This window comes from Suncus etruscus, chromosome 2 (genome assembly GCF_024139225.1).
Source record: "Suncus etruscus isolate mSunEtr1 chromosome 2, mSunEtr1.pri.cur, whole genome shotgun sequence".
Taxonomy (NCBI): Eukaryota; Metazoa; Chordata; class Mammalia; order Eulipotyphla; family Soricidae; genus Suncus; species Suncus etruscus.
Genome location: NC_064849.1, coordinates 33,206,236 through 33,219,493, shown reverse-complemented (window position 1 = coordinate 33,219,493; position 13,258 = coordinate 33,206,236). Strand labels below are relative to the sequence as shown.

At 46.1% G+C, this 13,258-nt stretch overlaps 1 protein-coding gene across 1 annotated transcript in view; it reads left to right on the top strand.

Moving 5' to 3' along the window:
- The first annotated feature begins 201 nt into the window (after positions 1–201).
- Positions 202–13,258, top strand: part of ARPC2 (actin related protein 2/3 complex subunit 2) — a 41,618-nt gene continuing 28,561 nt past the window's right edge. The window contains exons 1-3 of the mRNA XM_049768049.1: positions 202–246; positions 452–533; positions 9,543–9,577. Of these exons, the coding sequence (XP_049624006.1) occupies positions 460–533; positions 9,543–9,577 (109 nt within the window). The 5' untranslated portion in view covers positions 202–246; positions 452–459. The remainder of the gene's footprint in view (positions 247–451; positions 534–9,542; positions 9,578–13,258) is intronic.

Here is a 13,258-nt window from a genome sequence, read left to right as displayed (position 1 = left end):
TTCCACAGCCAGCCAGCCCCCCTACCGCGCATGCGTGCGTGCATGCGTGCGCGCGCACGCGAAACCGGGGCGGAAATCGGCGCCGCGGGGCCGCGCGTCCGGGGCGACGAGCGGAAGTGGGTGTGAGACCGGAAGTGGCCGGCCTGTCGGAGCCGGGGCTGGGCGGGGACCGGGTTGTCGGGGAGGCGGCGGCGGTAGCAGCGGCGGCGGCGGCTCGGCAGGCGGGTGCAAGCTTCGGGGGGCCAGGTCGGTCGGGCGGGCGATCGGGTGAGCGGGCGGGTGGCTCCAAGGAGAGTTGCGTGCCGGGGTTCGCGTCCCCTTGTCCCCATCTCATCTCCCACCTCGGGGGGCCACCACCACCACCTCCACCACCACCACCACCACCCCAGGGCCTTGGCCTCACCGGCCCCCTGGTTTCTCCTCCTCCTTCCCCCCTTTTGCACCGGGGCAGCCGCCGCCATGATCCTGCTGGAGGTGAACAACCGCATCATCGAGGAGACGCTGGCGCTCAAGTTCGAGAACGCGGCGGCCGGGTGAGCGCGGGGTTCGGGGTTCGGGGCCGGGGTCGGGCTCGGGGGGGGACCTGGGGGCCCTCCCGTCTGTTTCCACACACACACAAGCCGACGATGGCGAGGAGGCGAGAAGTGGGGGACGTGGGAGGCGCCCTGGGCGCGGCGGGGCCGGGGGCCTCTGGAGGAGGAGATGCGGAAGCGGTCAATGGAGACAGGCGGGAGGGAGATGGGGAGCTGCTTGGGAACCCCGGGAATGAGAGCTCAGCTGCCTTGGGTGGCACCGGCCCCCCAACCCTCACACCCCACCCCACCCCGAGGAGGATATTTTTTTCGGGATTCCCACCCAGTGCTGGGGGAGCAGGGAGGAAAGATGCAGGCCCTGAGTTAAGCACCCCCAATACTAGCCTTATCCTTTCCCTTCTTCCCTCTTCCACCTCTTTCAAGGAGCTGGGTGAGGGTTCGGGGGTGTGCAGAGAGATGGAAAACCGACCCAGTCCTGTAGCCAGGGATGAGATGGGCCCCCACCCCATCCACACTGGGGAGCAGGGAGGGAAAGATGCAGGCCCTGAGTTGAGCCCCCCACTACTAGCCTTAGACCGTCCCCTCCCCTTTCCTCTCTTCTTCCTCCTCTTCCTCCAAGGAGCTGGGTGGGGGTCTGGGGGTGTGCAGAGAGATGGAAAACCGACCCAGTCCTGTAGCCAGGGATGAGACGGGCCCCCACCCCATCCATACTGGGGAGCAGGGAGGGAAAGATGCAGGCCCTGAGTTGAGCCCCCCACTACTAGCCTTAGACCGTCCCCTCTCCCCTTTCCTCTCTTCTTCCTCCTCTTCCCCCAAGGAGCTGGGTGGGGGTCTGGGGGTGTGCAGAGAGATGGAAAACCGACCCAGTCCTGTAGCTGGGGAAAGGTGGGTGATAAAGGAGATCTCTCCTTTCCCTTCCCCGAACCCCACTGTGCAAGACACTGGCCATCTGAATCCGTGTCTCTCAAGCAAAGCTCTTATAATTAGTCGTCTTCTTCCCCCTCATCCACACCCCTTCCTTATCTCTTCTGAGCTTTCGATCGCATGCTTGCCTTCCTTCCCTCCCTCCCTCCCTCCCTCCCTCCTTCCCACCAGCCTCTCTCTCTCTCTCTCTCTCTCTCTCTCTCTCTCTCTCTCTCTCTCTCCCTCTCTCTCTCTCTCTCTCTCACTCTCTCTCCCCCCCCCCCAGTTATCTTGACATTCTTTTAGGTTGGACCCCCCCCCCCAGCCCTGTGATTCCTTACGGGCTCCTTCCAGGGGCCCAGATGTACACTTAGCTTCCCACATCTTTGAAGTTATTGGATAAGCTTTTTTTCGTGTTTTTATTTTAATGGGTTCAGACATAATGTGGCATTTTAAGCCTCTGTCAGACGTAAGAATCAAATCGGAACACAGCCACCCACTTCCCAAAAGCTGCTTTTCTTTTCTTTTTTTTTTTCTTCTAATGTTAATGTTTAAAACAGGGGCCAAGAAATTAGACTGTAGCTTTTGATTCTTTGGGGGGATGGCCTGTGACCAATCCCTCCATTTCTCCCATCTATAAAGATGGGGGGACCTCCCGTTTTTTCCTTTGAGGAAATCAGATGTTTCTTGGGAACTGGGAACCAGAAATAGGAAAAGTGAGCTCTTGGAAGGGCAGGGATAGGGAAGGGTTGTTGGGGGAAGGGGAATTCTAAAGTGGTCAGAATGAATTTGTGGCTTGGAGGCATTTAAAGACATGCTTCAAACCCACCTGCTTAAGTGGATTCTCTGGAGTCTAAGACCACAGATGGTATCTTTGAAACAAAGCAGGACTTCCCTTGAAGTCATCCAGTAAATGAGTGCTTCTCCTTCCTGCCAGGGGGCTGCAGTGGCTTATATTTTAAGCTAACTCGCTTTCTGTTCCAGCCTCACTTACCAGTTCCTTTGCATTTTAACTATTCGAGCAAACCAGCTCAGAGTCTAATTTTGGGTGATTGCAGTGTACTTTTTTTTTAAAGCCGCATAGCATATAGGAGGAAGTTGACTTAACTTCTGCCTTTTCCTCAGCTGATTTTAAGTGCCTTCTCAAGCCCAGACTAGCCAAGAATGAGACCTGGGTGTTTCCCAGATGATCTGCCTGGTGTGTTCTCAAGTCACAGCCTGCCTTCTGGGGTAGGAATGCTTCTGGCTATTTGTGCATAAAGAAGTTGGGATTCCAAATGTTGGTATTATTCAGAAATTAACACTTTCACTCTTGCAAAAGGACCCTTACTTAAAGAGCAACTGTTTCCAGTAATGAAAGTAGACAGTCTAGTCTATAAGGCCCAAACGAACATATCTAAGACCTTCTTTTAGTTTTGTGCTGTTGCAACATTGGGTGCTGGAGCAGGACTGGTTTTGGGCTCATCCCTTAGAGATGAGTCTTTAAATAAATGGGCTCACAGCATATACAGCTGCAAAGCCCTGAACAGCTTGCCTGGGAAGTCAGGTTTACTACTATTCAAATGGGAGTTTCCAGACAGCAGAGATGAAGCAGCAGCAAAGTGGCTTGGTATTCTCAAGGTACTTGTCTGCGCCAGCCCATGCAGCAGAGTAGGATCAGTATATCCATCAGAAACATTGCTCCTCACTAGCAAGCAAAAACCTTCAAAGGGGTGTGGGGTCCCTTCTGAGCGATCCTCCAGGTGATGTAACCTGGGGGTGCTAAAAAGCTTTGTCACTGTGGAGCGTTCAGGGAAAGATCTGCTTCCCCCTGCTTAACACTTCTCCCAGCAATCAGTTGGGAAAACTGGGGTTTCCAACCACCTTTTCTAGGAAGGCTCTTCCAGCTCCTTGTGCAGTGCCCAGTACCACAGCCAGTGGCTGGATGTGGCTAGTTAAGTTTAAATAAAAATTGAGTTCCTCTGTGCTACCAGCCACAATTGTAGAGCTCAGCTGCCACGTGTACCTTAAGTAGCTGGTGTATTTGTAGTCCAGAGACACAACATTCCCATTATTGCAGAAAGTTCTATTGACATACTGTTTAGCCTCTGAAATGGAAGCCTGAGATGGTCTCAAAAATAGTTCTGTCACTTATACTTGAGAATCATCTTGCAGTAATTTTCCTCTGTGTGTGTGTGTGTGTGTGTGTGTGTGTGTGTGTGTGTGTGTGTGTGTGTGTAATACTATCTCATAATCCTACTGGATCCTCTGTTTATGATTTCCCAGTGGAAGTCTGAACTTCTTTGGGGGTAGAGCAATTCTTGTCATCAAAACTCTTTGAGAACACATTTGGGACCGGGGAGATGGCCAAAAGGTCTGGAGATCATGCTTTGGTTCTTGGAGGCCTGGGTTCAATTTGTAGCCACTGCCAGGGCAGCTTCCTCACCACCAATTTTGAAGCAGCCACGACTGGTGATCACAATAACCCTTAAGTGTTTTTTTTTGTTTTTTTTTGGACAAAGCCTAAGATTCTCTAGAAATTGCTTTTTATTCCTGCCTTGCTCCTAGGAAGATGGCTGATTAAAATGGTTCCTAGGGGCTGGAGCAATTGTATAGTGAGTGATTTGCACACAGCTGACCCAGATTGAATCCTTGTCACCCCATATGATCCCCGAGAAATCATTAGTGATCCCTGAGTGCAGAGCCTGGAGTAAGCCCTAAAGTATACTTCAAGGTACACTCCAAAAATTAAAAAATAAAATGATTCCTATGTCCTTTAAAATGATAACAATTGATAAATTGTCTTCTCTTCTCCCAGCCAACAAAATAAAAGAATGACTGATTAAAAGGCTAACCTCTGGTCAGGAAAGTGTGGCTGTGGAATAATACATGCCTCATGTGTATGAAGCGCTAAGTTTGATCCCAGTGTGTGCCCCTCCCCCAAAGGAATCTATATGCAACGCTGCAAATTATATTCTGTGTAGTTCTTGTCAGCATTACCTTTCATTTAGGAATTTTTATGTAGACCCTCAAGCCCCCAATTAAAGAAGCAATCTGGCAAGTTAATGTAATTATTTGGTTACACCCAGAAGCTTTTCAACCCCCAGAAGCTATGCTTGTCAACTTAGCGAAAGTCTGGAGTCCAAAATTGAGGAAAAGCTGTCAGATGCAAATCGCTGTTGATTTTATAAATGCATGCTGGCTCCGTGCCACCGCTGCATATTGTGCATATTGTGGGGCGCAGTGGTTCTGTGAGGGGGAGTGAAGCTCAGTAAGCAAGCAGTGCCAATGGGGTGGGCGAGGACTGTGGGTGGAGAAATTTGAGAAAGGAATAAATTAAATCTTGCTGATACCTTGTTCCCGTTCCCAAATATGCTGCATAAGTCCTCAGAGAGACAGGCTGGCTAAAGTGATCAGTAAGTAGGACGCTGTTGAAGCATTCAGAAGTAATAGGATGTAGTGATTGACTGGGATAGTCTGATTGAGTTTTAGGGTGGAAGAAGGAAGGTGCACATGGTGTAACTTGGGGCTTATTCCTGACTGCACTCAGGGTTCACTCCTGGCGGACTTGGGACCATATGGGGTATTGGGGAGCAAACCCAGGTTGGTTATGTACAAGTAAAGTGCCCTGCCTGCTGTACTTTTATCTTTCCAGCCTCCCAAAGGTTAGTCTTTATAGATCCTTATACTTGCCCACAGCTAGCTCCCTGTCCTCAGGCTTCCTTGAGGACTGAGAAAGTTCACTGATATGATGACCCTTACGGTCTATAATTTGCTCATCTTTGTATAGTCAACTGATTGAATGTTTTCTTGCAGGAACAGATGAAGTCAAATTGAATGGGCTCTCAGGTTCTTTGGGAGTCTGTCACTTTTCTCTTGTCATTTGTCAGCTTTCAGATTCTCTTTGTTCTCCATATTTTGAGAAATGACTTCACAAAGAGTGGGACTCCTGAATCAGATAAGATCCACTTTTCAGATTTTACTCAGAAAGATAGGTGGTGAATAGAGTAATAGCAATGGGTAAGGTGTTTTCTTTGCACATAGACCCAGGTTCAATCTCCATCATCCTCCAAGCACACCACTAGGAACAATTCCCAAAGTGCAGACCCAGGAATAACCTCTAAACATCGACCAGTGTGACCCAAAATTAAAAAAAAAAAAAAAAAGAGGGCTCTCAATGTAACTTAAAAGAAAGTTAAGACTTTTATAGTAAGATAGTAAGCAGAATTCTATAGTTCCTTTAATTTAACTAATGAAAGAGATAACTAGAAGATGGATGTATACCCAAATGGGGCCATGGATGCATGAAGGAATAAGATTTCCAAAATCCTTAATGAGAAAAAAGAGTAATGGCCTTATTCGTGACATTCTAGAAGCATCCTTAGAGAAAATTTTAAAATGTGTCTTAAAAATTAGAGCTGAGGGGCTGGAGCAGTGGTGCAAGTGGTAGGGCGTCTGCCTTGCCCACACTAACTTAGGACGGACCGCAGTTCGATCCCCCAGCATCCTATATGATCCCCCAAGCGAGGAGCGATTTCTGAGCACATAGGCAGGAGTAACCCCTGAGCGTCACTGGGTGTGACCCTCCTAAAAAAAAAAATTAGAGCTGATGGGTAAGAGTGATAACACAGCAGATAGGATGCCTACCTTGCACTTGGCCAACCCAGGTTGGTTCTACCTTCCTCCTACCCCCCACTTCATATGGTCCCCTTAGCCTGTCAGGAGTGATTCCAGAGCACAGAGCCAGGAATAACCCCTGAGCACAACTAGGTGTGGCCCAAGAAACAAAGCAAAATCAGAGCTGAATGTGGTTGTATTACCCTGTACAGCATGTGATAGTTATCTTGCATGTGTTTCCTAGTATCCACCAAACTAGAGCTTTGGGGAGCAGTGTGGAGTGAAACGTGTGTATTAAGTGGAGTGTAGGCACTCTTCAGTGGTTATTCCTGACCACAGCTATATGTCACACACAGGGCAAGGTCCACAGCTGCCATTTGCTTCTCACTTGTGTCTCTTCCAGTTTCCAGGCCTCCCTCTCTTTGACTGCTGTCTTATTGCAGTATCCAGAATACACAACTTGGCTTGTGCCTTTCCTGTGCAGAGAGTACATTTGGGTGAATGACCTGACTTAGAAAGATCCTAATGGTTGGTTGGGTTATCCCTGGGTTGTGAGGACCCTTGGTCCTTATCTTAGCTTATCAGCGGCTGAGTCACAAGGCGCTTGTTGGGAAACGTTGCTTGCAGTACGCTTATTATCTTGGTTAGTCTCCACAGCAACTTTATGAGATAGGTGTGTTTGTTCATTTCTTTTATTTTTTCCCTTTCCATTTCTTGGTGTAGTGCCCAAGGGTTGGGCATGCTTGTTATAGTGCTTGCACACTCCAAAGTCACACTGACTGAATCATTTTCTGGGCCTGGGAAGTGTCTTTTGATATCCATCTTCTTGAAAGGGAAGCTGAGGAACTTGAGGCTCCTTGACATTTTTTTTTTTTTTTTTTGGTTTTTTGGGCCACACCCGGCGGTGCTCAGGGATTACTCCTGGCTATCTGCTCAGAAATAGCTCCTGGCAGGCACGGGGGACCATATGGGACACCGGGATTCGAACCAACCACCTTTGGTCCTGGATCGGCTGCTTGCAAGGCAAACGCCGCTGTGCTATCTCTCCGGGCCCAGGCTCCTTGACATTTGAGTAACAGTGTCTGTGGTTACAGAGCCAACAAGTGACAGGACTTTTTCAGCCTCTATGAATTTACTTTTTCTGCAATTAGTTAAATTCCTGGAGCACTGAAAATTTTAGCAAATGGTTAAACAGAAAATAGCCCATTTTCTTCTGGGCCTGTGCTGTGGTACACTTTTCCCCAGACCAAGCTTTCAGAACCCTCTAGCTCCATGATTTTAAACCACAGCTGCAGATCAAAACACTTTGACTTCAAACACAGTCCTCTTAAGAGTCTAAATTCCCACTCTATGCCCTCTCTGCTGTAGCCTTCTAACTCCCAAGTGACTTACTAGGATGCCTCTTTTGGCCTAATGCTCTTGTCAGCAGCCTTTGGGTACAACCATAAACAATAAGCTAAAATATTAATGGCCATTATTTAACAAATATTCCCAAGTCAAACAGCAAGCTACTTAGTATAGATGTTGGGGACATTTCCCTGTGGGGATCTTTGCTCAGGGAACTTTAAAGCTACAAAAATTCAAATTTCATAGCTTGGGGCTAGGAATGATGACTCAGTGGGCGAGCAGTGCCTCATATGTATAAGGTCCTGACTTTGATCTCAGCCATGCGGAACACTAAGAGGGGAAAATGTTTGCAGCTTAAAACCCCAAAGGTATTTATTTCTATTTGATTTTCATCTGTTTGTGAAGTGGATGAGATTGATAATGAGATAAAGCCTAAAGGTTAAAAAGCAAAACACCAAACACCCACCAAGTGATGCAATATGGACTTTTATAAACTTCCACCGTGACTCTGGCACAGCCAATCTTCCCCAGGGAAATTCGCATCAGTGCTGCCTCTGTGTTGCATGTCTTCTTTCTGTGCTCTCATTCTCTACAGGTGGGGAGTGGGTACTAGCTGTTCTTTGTCCTTGTGCCTCTTATGGCTAGTTTCAAGTGAAAGATGCAGTTTCAATTTTTGTCCTCTTTTTTTTTTTTGGTTTTTGGGCCACACCCGGTGATGCTCAGGAATTATTCCTGACTATGCACTCAGAAATCGTTCGTGGCTTGGGGGACTGAACCACTGAACCGGGGATTGAACCACAGTTCGTCCTAGGTCAGACGCGTACAAGGCAAACGCCCTACCACTGTGCCACCGCTCCATGCTCTGTCCTCTTTTTTTTTTTTTTTTTTTTTTTAATCATATTCTGAACCTACTTCTACATAAACCCACTTGATGGAGAAGTGGAAACCCCTTTTATAGGAAACAGACACACGCCCCATGATTTTCCTAAGTTGTGTGTGTGTGTGTGTGTGTGTATGGGTTTGAGAAAACATTATTATACGGATTTTCAACAAGGCTGACATATGTTTCATAGAAGCCAATTTCCTGGAAAGGTACTGCTTAGCCTCTACAATAGGTTTTTAAGGGTCGTAAACCTCATCATATGTTCTGTTATTTCCCAGCAACCCTGGAGGACAGCTCTGTCTTGGTTCCTTTTACTGGTGAGGGAACAGATCCTATAAAAGGCCAGTTTGTGACTGTGTTCTTACACAAATTAGGCAAGAATAAATGTGAAAATGGGTTTCTTTTCTGCCAGTAGTCTTGGAAGAGAAGAGGGACAGCATGTAAAGCAGCTTTCCTCTAGAGGTTAATTGACCATTATGTTTTAGCTCCGGTATATGTCCTGCTTTCCAGGTAATAACTCAGCAGCATTTATCAAATAGAAGTCCATGTTCCAGACTAAGCCAGGAAATCCTAAGAAAATAGTGAACTGTCATTACCTTCCTGTTTCAAATACTGTTTTTTAGATGTCCTCTTTAGTCGGACCTGGATGTAGGTAGATTCTTGAGTGCTCCCTCCCATTTTATAGAGCTGTGGGTGAGAAAGTAAAGACACTGGTGCTAATTTGCTCCTTGTCAGAAACTAATGATGGAAAACAGTTGCTTTCTATGAACATTTACAAATAAAACTAGGGTAGAGCCCAAGGAAAGTTACTGAAGGAAAATGCTAAGCCCTGTGGTGTCCTACAGGAATAGGGAGAGATATACAGAAGATTTCTAGATTGTTTGGGGGATGAAATGGAACCTGCTGCTGTGTTTCATAGTCTGAAATCATCCTTTCCCTTGAAGTAGATTAAAATAATTGTACTGTGCTGTACGCCATGTCACGCCGAAAGTCCGACTTTTTTTAATTGTCCTACGAGGAAAGAGATAAAAATAATGGCATTTTGGCATTTTGTGATCCGCATACACAAATTACAGGCAGCTACCATCCACAGTGGAGTTTTGATAGCAGCTAGAATACAAAAGCTCCATCTGTATTGTTTTCACCTTTTATCTTCACCTTTGATCCAGAGGTGCATGAGAAAATGAATTGTGTACTGGGATGGGCAATAGATTTAGAAATCTCCCAGAAGAAAAGCAACAAATCTAGTTCATTTCAACTAAGGGTCTTTTGTTTTGCAGAAACAAACCAGAAGCTGTAGAAGTTACATTTGCAGGTAAGTGTCTTTATCTCTTGGCACAGTATGGGAAAGGGGCTATTTAAGAGGTACAACTACTGCTTTGCACCTGTGGTATCCAGGGTTTGAGCTCCATTACATCAAAGCCTCCTGAGATTCATCGACCTGACCCCCAAGCAAAAAAGAAGGCACAGTATAAAAATTTTTTTTGAATATAGGGCCAGAGTGATAGCACAGTGAGTGGGTAAAGCATTTGCCTTGCCTGTAGCCAACCTGGGCTGGATCTTCAGCATTCCATCATATGGCCTTACAAGCCTGCCAGGAGTAATTTTTGAACAGAGCTCAGAGTAATCTCTGAACACCATCGTGTGTGGCAAACAAACAAACAAACAAACATTTTTAATAAGGCCAGAGCAGTAAGTAGTACAGCAGATAGGGTGCTTGCTTTGCCTCGCATGAGACCGATACCCCATATGCCTAAGTAAGCCCTGGACATGACCCAAAAACAAAAAGAATTTTTTTTTTTTTGGTTTTTTTTGGGTCACACCTGGCAGTGCTCAGGGGTTATTCCTGGCTCCAGGCTCAGAAATTGCTCCTGGCAGGCACAGGGGACCACATGGGGCGCCGGGATTCGAACCGATGACCTCCTGCATGAAAGGCAAACGCCTTACCTCCATGCTATCTCTCCGGCCCACAAAAAGAATTTTTTAAAATTTATTTTAAAATAAATCTTGACATACCCTTGATTACCAAGTCTTTCTAAGGTGTTTATTTTAGATGACAATTTTATGGGTTATGTAAATTTTGTAAAGTTCCAACTTGTGCCACAAAACTAGGTTTTTTTAATTTGAAAATTTGTATGTTACTGTCTTCAGTTAGCCATCAGTAGATTTTGCCTAGCACTAGAATGACACAAAAATGTCAGATGTCAGTTTGTCAGCCATGTCACTGCTTTCTAGTTCCCCCAAAAAAGTGGGACCAGAGATGGAACTCAGCTGTAGTGTACTTGTATGATTCATAAATATCACAACATACATACACACAAACATGTAGCACAGTTCATACTGAGAAACACTCGAAGCTGATGATAGTACTTGGTGTTTGTACTTAGCATAGTTTCACAACTATCTTCCATTCAAAGTCAGGTGCTTCTATCTCTCTTTCTCTCCCTCCTTCCCTCCCTCTCTTCTCTCTTTCTTTCTCTCTCTCTCTCTCTCTCTCTCTCTCTCTCTCTCTCTCTCTCTCTCTCTCTCTCTCTCTCCCTCCTCTGTCTCTCTCTCTCTCTTTTTTTTTTTTTCCTTTTTTTGGTTTTTGGATCACACTCTGTGCTCAGAAGTTACTCCTGGCAGGCTCAGGGGACCATATGGGATTGAACCTGGGTCAACCAAGTGCAAGGCATGCCCTACCCGCTATCACTTTGGCCACTATAAAAGCTGGTGCTTGTTTTAACCATCTCAGATGAAGTTTGCAGCTCTGCAGTATGTTGTGTCTTTAAGAGGTTCAGCTCCTTCCAAGCCCCCTGCCCTTTACCAGTTGTTCGTAGCTCCCTCAAGTGTTGTTTGTTGTTGTTTGGTTTGGTTTTTATTTTACACTACTTATGTTCTCTTTTGGATTGGGTTGTCTGCCCGCCATTTACCTTCTCATTTTTAATCAGATTCTTTTTTTTTTTTTTTTTTTTTGGTTTTTGGGCCACACCCTGTGACGTTCAGGGGTTACTCCTGGCTATGCGCTCAGAAGTTGCTCCTGGCTTCTTGGGGGACCATATGGGACGCCGGGGGATCGAACCGCGGTCCGTCCTAGGCTAGTGCAGGCAAGGCAGGCACCTTACCTCCAGCGCCACCGCCCGGCCCCCAGATTCTTTTTTGTTTGTTTTTGTTTTTATTATTCTTTTTGATGATAGTACTAAGTGACACATGTAACAATTAGTTCTTTTTTGTTTTTTTTTGGTTTTGGTTTTGGTTTTTGGTTTTTGGGTCACACACGGCAGTGCTCAGGGGTTACTTCTGGCTCTATGCTCAGAAATTGCTCCTGGCAGGCATGGGGGACCATATGGGATGCCGGGATTCGAGCTACCATCGTTCTGCATGAAAGGCAAGCGCCTTACCTCCATGCTATCTCTCCGGCCCCATATAACAACTAGTTTCAAACATGGGTCATTCCTCTGGAGTCCCTCAGGAGGAAAGAAGACAAAGAGAATGACAGTAAATGGAAAGAAATATAGGAAATAACCAGGAGCTGTGTGCGAACCTTGTTTGGGTCTTTTTTTTTTTTTTTTTTTTTTGAGGAAGTATAAGCCAAAACCAGCAGTGTTCAGAACTTATTCCTAGCTCTGTGCTTAATGATCATTCCAGGCTATGCACAGAAGTCCATGTGTAGTGATTGGGGATCAAACCCATGTAGGCTGCCTGTGAGCGCCCTACCCACTGTAATACCACTTCGTTCCTTGTTTGGGTCTCACTCCAAAAAAGATAAGAATTTTGTGTTGTTTTGGGGTTTTGTTTTTATGTGTTGTGAAATAAAGTAGATTTTATTAGGAGAAACTTAAAGTCATATGAAAGGGGGAGAAACAGAAAGATATGGGTCTAAGAGAGAACAGGGTTTCTCCAGAAGGGAAAAAGCCAGAATAACTGTTTTCCAGTCTGAAGCAGAAATTTGAATGCTTGGCTGGGTGGTTGATATTAATTAATTTGTAGTAATTTTTGTGGGGGAGGGGACCTAACAGGATACTGTGGCTGTATTTAAGAAGTCTACTAGAGGGGCCAGAGCAATAGTATAGTGGGTAGGACCTTTGCCTTGCAAGCAGCCAACCTGAGTTCAACCCCCAGCATCCTGTATGGTCCCCCAAGCCTTCCAGGAATGATTCCTGAGGACAGAGGTAGGAGTAATCTTTGAACACAGCTAGGTGTGACCCAAAAACAACAGAAAGTCTTCTAAAGGCTTATATTCTGAATTTCATAGAAATGAAAGCATGGGGGACCAGAGTGATAGCACAGCAGTAGGAGGTTTGCCTTGCAAGGGACCAGACCTGGTTCAATTCCCAGCATCCCATATGGTCCCCCAGCCTGCCAGGAGCAATTTCTGAGCACAGAGCAGGAGTAACCCCTGAACGCCGCTGGGTATGGCCAAAGAAAAAGAAAGAAAAGGGCCCAGAGAGATAGCACAGCGGCGTTTGCCTTGCAAGCAGCCGATCCAGGACCAAAGGTGGTTGGTTCGAATCCCGGTGTCCCATATGGTCCCCCGTGCCTGCCAGGAGCTATTTCTAAGCGGACAGCCAGGAGTAACCCCTGAGCACCGCCGGGTGTGGCCCAAAAACCAAAAAAAAAGAAAAAGAAAGAAAAGAAATGAAACCATGGGGTTTGGGGTTTGCTTCACAATTCAACCTTAGAAAGGGTATATCTGATGAAAGAACATTGGTCTGTGTTGCTAACCATTGTAACTCAGGAACACAGTTCACTATACTGTTCTGTCTACTTCCGTGCTTATAATGCATCACCATAAATAGTTTAGTTTACAGTGTTCAGAGTAAAAGTTCAAAGTTCAGAATCTTTGGGCACCAAGCTATGACAAGAATGTACTTTTTTTTAATTATCTTTATTTAAACACCGTGATTACAAATATAATTGTAGTTGTATGATAACAGTCATGTAAAGAACACCCCCCGTTCACCAGTGCAAGATTCCCACCACCAATTTCTAAGATCTCACTCCTCCCACACCTGTA